This window comes from Seriola dumerili, unplaced genomic scaffold (genome assembly GCF_002260705.1).
Source record: "Seriola dumerili isolate Sdu_G_001 unplaced genomic scaffold, Sdu_1.0 BDQW01000417.1, whole genome shotgun sequence".
Taxonomy (NCBI): domain Eukaryota; kingdom Metazoa; phylum Chordata; class Actinopteri; order Carangiformes; family Carangidae; genus Seriola; species Seriola dumerili.
The window spans coordinates 351,240-364,308 of NW_019174672.1; the positions used below are offsets into that span (position 1 = coordinate 351,240).

General features: G+C 44.7%; 2 protein-coding genes across 2 annotated transcripts in view; both read left to right on the plus strand.

Moving 5' to 3' along the window:
• Positions 1 to 2,872, plus strand: part of LOC111233742 (glucose-6-phosphate isomerase-like) — a 12,760-nt gene extending 9,888 nt beyond the window's left edge. The window contains exons 14-18 of the mRNA XM_022761628.1: positions 701 to 777; positions 1,023 to 1,151; positions 1,311 to 1,386; positions 1,811 to 1,877; positions 2,478 to 2,872. Of these exons, the coding sequence (XP_022617349.1) occupies positions 701 to 777; positions 1,023 to 1,151; positions 1,311 to 1,386; positions 1,811 to 1,877; positions 2,478 to 2,601 (473 nt within the window). The 3' untranslated portion in view covers positions 2,602 to 2,872. The remainder of the gene's footprint in view (positions 1 to 700; positions 778 to 1,022; positions 1,152 to 1,310; positions 1,387 to 1,810; positions 1,878 to 2,477) is intronic.
• A 1,105-nt stretch (positions 2,873 to 3,977) lies between these two features.
• The window catches only part of LOC111233733 (estradiol 17-beta-dehydrogenase 2-like), a 10,779-nt gene continuing 1,687 nt past the window's right edge, over positions 3,978 to 13,069 (plus strand). Inside the window, exons 1-4 of the mRNA XM_022761618.1 lie at positions 3,978 to 4,230; positions 6,113 to 6,325; positions 6,847 to 7,032; positions 7,311 to 7,448. Of these exons, the coding sequence (XP_022617339.1) occupies positions 3,978 to 4,230; positions 6,113 to 6,325; positions 6,847 to 7,032; positions 7,311 to 7,448 (790 nt within the window). The remainder of the gene's footprint in view (positions 4,231 to 6,112; positions 6,326 to 6,846; positions 7,033 to 7,310; positions 7,449 to 13,069) is intronic.

The following is a 13,069-nucleotide window of genomic DNA, read 5'->3' on the forward strand; positions in this document are numbered from 1 at the left end:
CACACACCCTCACACACACTCTCACACACACACCCTCACACACACCCTCACACACACACCCTCACACACCCTCACACACACTCTCACACACACACCCTCACACACACCCTCACACACACTCTCACACACTCTCACACACACCCTCACACACCCTCACACACACCCTCACACACACCCTCACACACACCCTCACACACACACCCTCACACACACCCTCACACACACACTCTCACACACCCTCACACACACTCTCACACACCCTCACACACACCCTCACACACACACACACACTCACACACTCACACCCTCACACACACACCCTAACACACACACACACACACACACACACACACACAGCTCTGCCGCCATCCACAGAGACGAGAAATGCGTCGTATGATAAAATCTGTCTCCACAGGTGAATCTTTAATCTCAGCTGACTGATGATTTGAGGCTCTGTGATTGGCTGTTTGTCAGTGAAATGCACCTTGGGAGTCGTAGTTGACTCCTCTCCAGATGCTCTCTGCCCTCAGACTCTATTTTAATCTTGAATTAATTAAACCACAGTGATGAGCGTGCAGACCTGACTCTCACTGACTGCTGCCCCCTGCTGGACACTTCCTGGTTTTAGTCAGACTCCTCCCCCTGAGGACACTAATGATCTGGTCAGTGAAGGGTTAACGGACTTCTTCTCTCCTCTCAGGTACTCGTATGATTCCTGCTGACTTCCTCATTCCTGCCCAGTCTCAGCATCCAATCAGAGACAACCTCCACCACAAGGTAACGCCCACTGGACCACCCTGTCCAAATGTTGTACTGACACAGGTTTGAGACTCCTGCAGCCGCCATCTTTGTTTGATTTTTATTTGCCCTGAAAGGCAAGAGAAAAAGTCTTTTAGCCAATTGATCCTAGAAAAAAAAGACAAATGTTTAATTTGTCTCTCCATCACACTTCCTGTCTGATTATAGGATTAATCTGATCACAGTTCAGTTTCCTGGATGCTGATTGGCTGACTCTGTTTCAGATCCTGGTGGCGAACTTCCTGGCTCAGACAGAAGCTCTGATGAAGGGAAAGACTTCGGACGAGGCTCGTAAGGAGCTGGAGGCCGGCGGCCTGAAGGGGGATGCTCTGGAGAAGCTGCTGCCTCACAAGGTAAATCTGCTGTAGAGTTTGGCTCTTTACAGCGTCACTCAGCAGGTGCATCACTCAGCAGGTGCATCAAAGTTTTGGTCGTTAGAGAAACACTGAATTAACCTTCACAGAGAGGAAATGACCCAGAACTCGTCCTCTGGTCTCTCTTCCTGTCTCCAGGTCTTCCAGGGAAACAAGCCGAGCAACTCCATCGTTTTTAAGAAGCTGACTCCGTTCATACTGGGAGCTCTGGTCGGTGAGTACTGGGAGCACACCATAGAAGAAGAGTGCAGAGACCTCCGTAGTCAGCTGAGTTTACAGACAGACGTGTCGTCTGACGGCCACTAGAAGGCAGCACAGCGCCTCCACACAAGTCACATGACTTCACTTCCTGTTTGGTTTGACCTCAGTTCAGGTTTACAGTCCAGGAACAGAGTCAGAGGAACAGACAGGTGTGAGACAGGTGGACCTACCTGACACAAGCAGCTGTGTGATGATGATGTTTGATGTTTGTCACAATAAGATCAAACACTAACGTACAGCAGGAAATCAACACATGCACATCTGTCTGGGCCAGATGTTTAGTTAAATGGTGCCGTTAAAACCAGTTTTCTTCCATCACAGAAACTTTTCTCTGATTCATCCACTGAGTTTTATTTACATTTATTTTTATTTTTCAGCCATGTACGAACACAAGATCTTTGTTCAGGGCGTCATGTGGAACATCAACAGCTACGACCAGTGGGGGTGAGACACACACACACACACACACACACACACACACACACACACACACACACACACACACACCTGTACAGATGTTAAAAGTCCCTCATCTTTTATCTATCTAGATGAAAGCTGCAGATAAAGTTAGTAAGTGGGCCTTGAGTTTTAATTTTTTTAGACTCTAAAAACAGAAGTGGACTTCTAAAACTTTTTGTTAAAGCTATGGTAACAGTGACTATTATTATTATAATTATCATTATTATCATTATTATTATTGTTATTCTTGTTGTTGTCAGTCTAATGTTGATTTCCAGTCATGTGACTCACTTCTCCATTTTAATCTGCTGCCACTGAGACTCAACACTTCCTGTGAGTTTTTCACATTACAAGCATTCCAGGCTTCCTGTTATTTGGAGGCTTTTAATGTGAAAAATGTTCAGGAAGTGTAGAGTCTTAAAAAGTCAGAGTTGGTTTAAAATAGTTTGTGACTGAAGAACAGAGACCTGGACCTTGTTTGAGGTCTTAGCTCAGACCTGCGGGTCCTGTAGACCTGGTCCTGGTCCAGGTCCTGGTCCTGGTCCAGTAGACCTGGTCCAGAACTGACCTGTTCCCTGCTGACAGGGTGGAGCTGGGGAAGCAGCTGGCGAAGAAGATCGAGCCGGAGCTGCAGGACGCCTCGGAGGTCACCTCCCACGACTCGTCCACCAACGGCCTCATCAACTTCCTGAAGAAGAACTTCGCCTGAGTCCTGACTCCTCCTCCTGCTCCTCTGCTGGACCCACCCCCACCCGCCCCTGTAGTCCTCTCTCATTGGCTGAATCGTGTCCGAGCTGCGGGAACGAGCACTTTATGTTTGTCAACGTGTTTCACTTGAAAAGGCAATTAATCTGAGAGGACGGGTCGAGTCGCTGTGACCTGTGCAGGTGTTACTGTAGGTGACAACAACACACCCCCAACCCCCCCTCTTTATCACAGTCAGCACTGACTTCAAAATAAAAGCCCTGTTTGTCACTGAATTGTTTTGTGTTGTTTTGATTGTGCAGAGATGACGAATGTGATGAGAGGAAACCATCGCCTCTGTTATTGATCTCTATCAGTTCATCTGCTGATCATCGACGTGATTGATCATTTTGTCCAGAAGATGTCAGAAACAATCAAATATATTTCCATAAGTGTATGTTCAAAACCTAAAATATTCAGTTTAGTTTCATAAAGAAAATCATCAAAGGTTTGATTTGATTATCATTATTATTATTAATTGATTAGTTGATTATCAGAACATGTTTGATGAATTCACTGATTGATGTTGAAGTTAAAACACATTGTAAAGAGATTTGGCTTCAGGGTGAACGGCCTAACCAACTAACTAACTAACTAACCAACTCATCAGTGAGAGCGGGTAGACAGTGGACCAATCAGCTGCTCCTCCATACACACACACACACATACACACACACACACAGTTAACAAAACATCAGCTGACAATAATTGTGATAATTGATAATCAGAAGTTATTTATTGAAGCCAAACAGTTTCTTTTATTTGTCATAGTAACTGACAAATCAATAGATAATGAATCAATCATTAGCTCATTAATTGATTAGTTTGAGTCCTAATCATCAGTTGGCAAAAAACAAAATAACATGAAAAGTTCAGAGTAAATCTTTTTCTGAAAGTTACAAATGACTTTTATTATTTTATTTTTATCATTGTTGCATATTTTTATTATATTTTTATAAATTTAGACATAACTGATTCTTTTTCTGAGATACAGAATATAAATATATATGAATATTAATATGAATGTTAATATTAGTATAAATATAAATATGTAAATATAATATATAAATATGAATAAAACACAGTGACATCAAAGAGACCGTAGAAACCAGGTTTTATTTTCTGCTGAAGTTTAAAGTCACTGATCTGGAAACAGTGAAACTGACGCAGGTGTGTGAGTGATCTGTATCTGGGGGGGGGGGCAGGGCAGGTGCAGTCACTGTGTCAACTGTCACGACCAACAGGTTTCAGAGGAGGCTGACATACCTGTGTGCAGGTGGCTGGGAGGGGGCGTGGCCTGTGTGATGGTATCCGTGGGTGGAGGTGGTTCGGTGTCAGAGGATGGAGGTTTGCTGCTGCTTCAGCGTCGGAGCTGCAGCTCTCTACGTCCTCACTCTACTCTGGAGGTACAGACAGGACTGCCATGCTGGGTGCAGGCTGGGGGCACTGGTCGGGGCCCTGGGGGCTTCTCTGTGTTTCACTGTTTCTCCAGTTCTGTGTGGGGGGGTCCTCCTCACCTGCAGCCTCCATCTGATCTGTGTGAGCAGGAGAAATGAGCTGCTGCCAGCGAAGAGCAGAGCGGTGCTGATCACAGGTGAGATGCACACACTGAGACACACAAACACACACACTGAGACACACATACACACACACACTGAGACACACAAACACACACACTGAGACACACATACACACACACACTGAGACACACAAACACACACACTGAGACACACACACACACAGACACACAAACGCTGAGACACACAAACACTGGGACACACAAACGCTGAGACACACAAACACACACACACAGACACACAAACACTGGGACACACAAACGCTGAGACACACACTCCAGGTGTTAGCGTTGATGCTAACCTGAGTCCCAGCAGATGAATAGGATACATGAGCTTCTTCTTCTTCTGTTATTTGTTTGTCACCAAGTGAAACCAGATCCAGACAGACAGTGAACAGCTGAGTGGATCGTGTCAGAGTAAATGTTGGATTTTATTTTGGTGCATCAGCAGCAGCTGTGCTAACAGTCTGCTTGGTCTCTGTCAGTGAGTCACCATCTCTGATCACTTTAAATCATTGTGTAGACGTTAGCTGCACAGACTTCACTGTGTTTACTCCACTAAGAAGAAGAGGCGTCTCTTCATCTGTCATCCAAATATGATTTTTCTGGATCATAAATTTTATAAAAAATGGATCAAAAATATTTCAAACTCCAGTTGGATTGGTTGGTTCAGAGAAGTGAGCTCCTCTGTGCTCGTACAGGACGCTGAGATCACATGAAGAAAACAAACCAAACAGCAGAAATACAGAAATCACTTCCTAATAAAAACAGTTACAGTCAAACTCCTTTATGTTTCTATGTTGTTCCAGAGTTATCAGAGAAAATATGTTTACAGTGTGTTGTGGTTTATTCCATTTCAGCACTTTCTAATGTAACTGCATGAACGTGTTGTTGTTGTCGTTGTTGTTGTTGTCGTTGTTGTTGGAGACACGTTGACGTCTCTGAACGGCTCTGACAGGAAAAACAGGACGGAGCTGAAGATCTTTGATAAAGATCTTTTGATAAAGACTCCATGTTTGAAGAGGAGATAAGTGACTGTCTCTTTACAACATGTGATCAAACAGCTGACGATACTATGACTCATTAAAACAGAAACAAGACCTGAAACTGGACTCTGAATCTGTGAGGTCCATGATCCATGTCCTGAGTCTCGACCCAGCAGACCTCTGCAGGTCCTGACATCATACCAGGGCGTGTTCTCAGGGACTGTCCAGACCAGACACATCCTCAGTGACCTTTAACCCCTGAGCCAGGCTGTCGTCCCCTCACAGACACCACCAAACCAGGACTGAAGGTCTCCAGGATCCTCAGTCACCACATCTGGAAAATAAGAACAGATGTTTCTTCATAGACTCCAGATCTGCTTGGATAAAGCGCCTGGGTCTGAACTGATGTAACATCTGATAATGTTTCTGTTCTGTTGGTGTAAGTTCAGTAATGACATCAGAACCTTCAACCTGCAGGTAAAACATGGTCGTGACACTGGTCGTGTCATGATGTTGTGATGTCATGATGAAATGAAGATGTGATGTGATGAAGTTGTGATGTCATGATGAAATGAAGTTGTGATGTCATGATGAAATGATGTGATGTGATGTCATGATGTCATGGTGAGATGATGTTGTGATGTGATGTCATGATGTGATGATGAAATGATGTGATGTGATGTCATGATGTCATGGTGAGATGATGTGATGTCATGATGAAATGATGTGATGTCATGATGAAATGATGTTGTGATGTCATGATGTTGTGATGTGATGTCATGATGTTGTGATGTCATAATGAAATGAAGTTGTGGTGTCATGATGTCATGATGAAATGATGTTGTGTTGTGATGTCATGATGTTGTGATGTGATGTAATCATGTTGTGATGTCATGATTGTTGGTTCCTCTCAGGGTGTGACTCTGGTTTTGGCCACGCCCTTGCGGAGCAGCTCAGTGAGATGGGGGTGCAGGTGTTTGCAGGTATGCTGGATGTGAACGGAGGCGGAGCTCAGCGACTCAGAGAGCGAGGATCTGAGAACCTGCAGGTGCTGCAGCTGGACGTGACCGACAGCACCCAGGTAGAGACGGTTCACAGGTACATCTGCACTCAGGTGGGACACACAGGTGAGTCTGAGCTGCTCCTCACCCACCTGACCCTCCTCTCCTTAGCTGAGGGAGTTACTTAAGGCTGTTGCACAGAATCTCTTGAAGGGTTTCCTTAGTTAAGGAAAAAAAGCTAAGACATTTTACAGCAGTGAAAGAAATTTTACAGCAGAAAAATGAGACTGTTTCCATGGATACTGTTGATTACATGCCATTAGTACACTCTCCTGAGATTTACCTTTAGTTTTTCCCTTAGTTTGGTCTCTAAGGTTTTTTGTGCAACAGCTTAACTGACTTTAAGTGATTCCTTAAGTAGACTAAGATAATGAGAAAACCTGAATTACTTAGGGGAACACTTTAAGGAAACCTTAAGGAGAGGACTTAAGGGTGTTTTCTGCAACTGTTTTTATCTTAAGGAAATCTTAACTTAAGGTGTTTTGTGCAACTGGCCTGTGGTCTCTTCATCTGGTCTCATCCAGTTTGAGTCAATAACCAACATTAGCTGTAAACTGGCAACCATGGTAACCATGCTGCCCCTGCAGGTCTGTGGGGTCTGGTGAATAACGCAGGGATCCTTCACTGCCCGGCGGATGCAGAGCTCCAGCCCATGGTGGCATGCAGACGCTGTATGGAGGTCAACTTCCTGTCAGCTGTCAACATGTGTCAGGTCTTCCTCCCTCTCCTGAGATGCTCCAGAGGACGCATCGTCAATGTGTCCAGCATGGCAGGTAACGTCCCCCACCGGAACCCACAAATCACCAGGTTACAGAAGGTCTCAGGTGGAGTAAGAACTACCTGTACAACTTTACCTGTGACAGTGTTGACAGACTGACGGTGTTTTAACAGAGTGATGGTGTATAGTCTGGTATTAACAGAGTGATGGTGTATTAACGGAGTAACGATCTTTTAACAGTAACGATGTATGAACAGAGTGATGTGTATAAACAGTGACGGTGTACGGTCTGGTGTTAACAGTGTGGTGGTTGTGACCCTGGTTCTCCTGCAGGTGAGGTACCGATGCCTCTGTTTGCTTCTTACGGAGCGTCTAAAGCGGCTCTAAGGGTTTTCTCTGAGGTGCTGAGGATGGAGTTATCAGTGTGGGGGGTCAAAGTGTCCGTGATCCAACCTGCAGGCTTCAGAACAAGTAGGTGGGACTTCACTGAATGACATCATCCAGGTGTTTATCACCTGACAGAGTTTATAGAAGACACAGAGAGCTGATGGAGATCCACAGTAAAACTGATCCTGTCTTTGAGTTTGTGGCTTTGAACTGAGCCGAGGTTTGTATTTGCGTTTGTGTTTCTGTCTGTTTGTGTTAGTGTGTGTGTTAGTGTCTGTGTTAGTATCTATCTGTTAGTTTCTGTGTTTGTGTCTGTTTGTGTCTGTGTCTGTTTGTATTTGCGTTTTTGTTAGTGTTTGTGTCTGTGTTTGTCTGTGTTAGTATCTATCTGTGTTAGTGTCTGTGTTTGTATCTGTTTGTATTTGCGTTTGTGTCTGTGTCTGTGTCTGTATTTGTTTGTGTCTGTATTTGTGTCTGTGTTAGTGTCTGTGTTAGTATCTATCTGTTAGTGTCTGTGTTTGTGTCTGTGTTTGTTTGTATTTGCGTTTGTGTCTGTGTTAGTGTCTGTGTCTGTATTGGTGTCTGTTTGTGTCTGTAGCTTTTCCTTTTTTGTTCTTTAAAAGAGAGAGAAGGATACTTAGGCTACAACGCATGAACGGTCAACAAACAGCGTCCACTGACACGTCTCACGCCGAACCTGGTGGAAAGACTATCACACGATGATGATCAGTTTTGTTGTAAGGTCCAAACCTTTCAGGGACCGCTGATGGTTTTTTCCAACCTGCTGCACGCGGTTCATTGATGATAAAATAAAGTTGAAAGATCTTTCGCCACAGTTCATCAGAAGGAGGTCTGGATTGCTGAGCACAAAGAAAGCAGCTGGGAGAAGACGAGAAGAGGATAATAAGTGATGAGGCAACTGGTACCTGTTGGACCTGCCTTGAACTGAAAACTTAAAGAGTGATGTTACACATACAGTAACAGTACAGTCCTCAACAGAGAAGTGCTGTGCCAACTCCATTAACCCGCTCCCCCCACAGGAACCTATGTCTAGAGGAGAGGAGTTTCCGTTCCCTGTGAAGAACCTGAACTACGGTCGCATGTCGTTCAAGGTTTTAATCCAAGAGTGGAGGTTGTCTCAGTTTGAATTCTTCTTGTCTGAAACTTAGCACTGCTGCTTGTTACTCAACATTTATCTGGATAAAGTTTAATTTCACTCAGTTTTTACTGTGAAAGTGAACGTGTCTCAACAAATAACGAGCAGAAACCACGTTCTTTCTATCCTCCTGATTCAGTTTTCACGCTCATCAGCTGAAAGGAGGCCGAGGAATCAATGTTGACCTCAGCTGGGAGGGAGAATTAATCATTTGGGACAAATCAGGAAATCTCTTGGAATCTGAATTCAGTTTGTTGGAAACCTGCAGCAGTTAAAAAGCGTCAGGATATATAATTGGACCAGGTATTTGATCGCTCGGACTGTGTATTGGATGACTGTGTTACCACTGGAGACAAGATTGAAGCTTCGTCTACAGATGAAGTGACAAATAGGAAATTAATGAAAATAAAAATCACAGCATTTCATTAAATTTTAAAATGTTTTTTTTGCTCGGTCTCAGAAACTGATGGCTTCTCCTGAATCCAGAAAGAGGAAGAGGAGAACGAGGAAGGGAGGCAAAGATGAGCAGGATGCAGACGGGACATCACCGGATGAGAAGAAAATGGCTCTGAGTATAGACGGAGACAGACGGGTCCCATTGGAGGGACATTTATTAAATTATAAAAGGATTTTATAACAGGATGAAACTTTGATCCAGTTAGAAAAACAATAAGTTCATTTACTAAACTACTAGTGTAGTTTTTATACTTTTACTGCTCCACATTTATTAATACCTTGAGATATATAAAAGAAGATATAATGAAGAAACTAATTGTGATTGATTATTATAGATTTTTAAATCTGCCAGTGTTTCAGAAAATGTCAACATGTTTTTAAATGGAAATCAATTAGTTTTGATTATTTTTAAAGTTAATTTTATTCTGATAATTCTTGAGACACTCGGTAACGAAGATTTATTAAACATGATTTTAAAAAAACCATCTTTACTTTAGTGACACATTTTGTTCTTCACTTATAAGAAAATAAGGATTTTTAGGAAGTTAGTTGATCTTATAATAAAAGCTCCATTTTCAGCCTGATGAGAACTTTAACTTCTGCTTTGATGCTAAAACCTACAGCAGCTGTATGAAATATCTCTGACTATAAGTTTTATATAATGCTGACAGGTGCAATCGTCTGAAGCAGCTCGTGAATTCTCTCTCTAAAAAAAGGAAAGTCGAACCCGTCAGTCAGCAGCTGAGGATCACGAAGGATTTAGTTGGAATATTTCTCACTTGCTGTGTCTTTAATGTTTTCCGCAGGTACGAGAGTTTAGTTGGAAGCATGAAGAAGAAGTTTGTGAAGAAGCGCGACGAGAGCGGCGCTGGAAGAGGAGACGCTGAACCAGAACGTGGAAAGAAACAAACACAAAGAGAGTTTTTTCTGAAACCTCAGGACTGAACTGAGCGAGACGCATCATTGCGACTGTAGAAAGGGTTATTAGTAGTTGTATTTTGTATGGATATTGATAGTTATTATTTGAGTTGGTTGGGAGTTGACAGGTGATGGCTGTAGCGACGGTGTGCTATGTGCACTGTCAGTATCGATTGACTAGAGTCAGGTTTTGTGAACCTGTCTATGTGATGTTTAACATTCTGTTTTGATGTAAAACGGTGAGACGTGAGTGTGCTGTAGAGGATGCTGTCTGACGGTTTAAGCAGTGTGTGTACAGTCCTGTCATTAAACCACAACAGCCACAAGTGGTGTCCGTCATGTTTCAGCTCATTAAACACTTCCACCATCAACAGGGAAACTACAGCACGGTAAATAAAGATGGGACGTCGCCTCTGTGACGTCACCCAGCAAGGTTCTTGAAGCTCAGAGTGAGCTGCTGCCAGCCGGTGTCTGACTCCGCCCCTAGACTCCCAGCTAATGCCATATAGATAATCATAATATAATGAAGAGTGGCAGGCGTGAGAATTATGGACGTGATGGTCAGTGGTCAATGACCAACGTGGCGGCGGCGCAGGATATGACGCGTTACTGGGTAGCATAATCAGACAGAGGCGTGGGCGATCTTGACGCCTATGGAAGGCAACCCCAATACGGCGCTGAGAAGGTCTTATTTGTGCTGCTGCGGTATCGCGGTGGTGTGTTTCCACTTACAACTCAGCAGCAGAACAGCATCGCAGCTGTGGTTCAGTTCTGATACTCCGTTAAGCCGATATGGTTTACACTGTTTTCTGCATGTTTGCGGCTTGGAAGACGCCGAGCAGAGGACTGGGAGATTCTGAGAGTTAGTGCGTCGATACGATCTGGATGTTGGGTGTGGACTGGCGGAGGTGGTTTTGTCTGATGTTTCGACGGGTCGGGTCGGTCTGCGTTGTATGCTTGCGGTTTTCACTTATAGTTAGAGGCAAGAAGACGCTAAGGAATGAAGATGTCGCGTTTGAAAAAGAATTTTGGCTAAATGTGAATCTGAGGTTTGTCTGTCTGGTGGCTTGGTCCAGACTCAATGTGATCTCTGTTAGCTTATGGCATCGCCTCTGTGTACGCGATATGATATTGGTCTAGCTGGCGTTGGTACACGGATCACCACGGTACACATGTTTTAGGCAGGCAGCACGGTCTGAAAGAGTATGTATTCTTCATTCGGACAGTGTTTGCGATACAAGACCGGCAGCAGGTCAAGTCAGTACCAGTGCTGGAGCGGTGGATCGGAGAGTCCTGTAGGGGAAACTCGGCAGCCGTGTCGAAGGATCTTTGGAATACTGGATTGCCAGGGAGTCGAATATCCGCCAGGAAGTGTTATGCTCTAGTGTACGTGTGTCGTCGTAGTTCGTTTGGATCTGGTTCGGTCAGGCAGCGCAGCCGTCGTCGAGTTCTGATTCTGGAGCACGATGACTAGTGCGGTTCATTCGAGGTTGTATGATAGCGATGCGAATCTGTTCGTCATGCATCTGGTTGTATGTATCTGGAACACAGTGATTATCTACGCTGGAGTGTAAGAGAGGTCGTACTGACTGGTATCCAGGCACGTGTGCCGGCTGCAGGTCTGTGGTCGTGGGTGGGTTGCTTGGTCCGTTCGGCGTAGACTCTGGACACCGAGCCGCTGGTAGGGTGAGTTACAACGTAAACGGGTGGTTATGGACTCGTGGGTCAGGGCGTGTGTCCGAGCCCCCCCTCAGGTGCCGGTTGCTTGGTGGGTTTCGCATGCACATCAGGTGTGTTGTGTGGAGGAAGAGGTGTGCAGGATGGGCGATGAGGTCAGATACACTGAGGCGCGGTGGGAAGGGATGGTGAGCGGGTGGAACGGCGTGAAGATGTGACATCGTGGAAGGTCTTACTGGTAGCTGTATGATCGGTGCGTGGCGATCGCGATATGTGAGTATCGGCTGCTAGTAGTGAAGCACTGTCTCGAGAGGCTCAGGAGAGGCAGTGGTTATGAGATGCGTTATGGGCCTACGCGCTATAGAGTGTGGAGCATCTGAGATGTTCTGATCATAGCATCTGAGCGCTGTCGGGTATGGTTGTGGCGAGTTGTTGTAGAACAGTGGTGCTGAGAGAGACATGGTCAGGTGGACGCTCAGGTAGTCGAGCTGCGCACGTTAGGACGTTTAGTAGGTGATGCCGCTATAAAGGGCGAGTGAGCGGATTGTGCGCATTTGGGAGATGAGCGTTGTGGAGCATACAGGTGCTTGCGTAGGATATGAAGTACTGAGAGTGCGCGCTCACTCGGTGCTCGGATATCTGTGATCTGTATTTCGGATTATCGCTCTCGCACGAGTCGCGTGAGAGTGTGTGCCTTTCCGCGTGGCAGGACAGACCTAGGATGGTAGCTGGATCGCGACAAGTGACTCTGATTCAATGAGCACTGATCTATCTGGTAATATATACATACAGTGTAAGTTTACACTTCATTTTCTTATTGAGGGTTTATAGGAAAAAAAAGTTTTAATATGCTGCAGTTTGTCAGCAAGTTACAGCTGAGATGGACTTAAATCAGTCATCAAATATTAAATCAGTCACCAAATATTCTCTCACATGTTGGTAAAATGATGTTTTTTGATTTGTATTTATTTCAATTTTAAAATATGGCTTCAGCTCTGAGATCAAGGCCGACTGTCACAGGCTGAAAGCTTCGTGACGCTTTGACGAATGATTCAGCCACGAGCAACAGGAACAAGTAATGTGATTGAGATGATCAGCGTACGATACGGGACGCGTCAGGAATGAGATATGGCCGATGTGCTGTGTTTGCTGCACGGATGTGTGGCAGATGAGAATCTGCGTCCTCGAGCTTTGGCTTCCAGCAGTGGTATGGAGAGATAAAAGACCCACTTGTAAGAGTCTGTGGCACGCGCTCAGAGGTAGGCCGCGTGACGTTCACGCATGACGCACGCGTAAAGTTCGCAGTGCTCGCAAGGGCACAATGAATAAATATCCGCCAAGTTTTAATTTAACAAAAGTCGAAAACGGATGACATGTGATATAACTATGTTAATGTAACATCGCAGGTACCTGTCAACGAAGAGTGCCAGACATGAAGACTAAAATAAACAAGAAATAAAGGAGAGAGAAATTTAAAAAAAGAAGTAGTAAAGTAGAA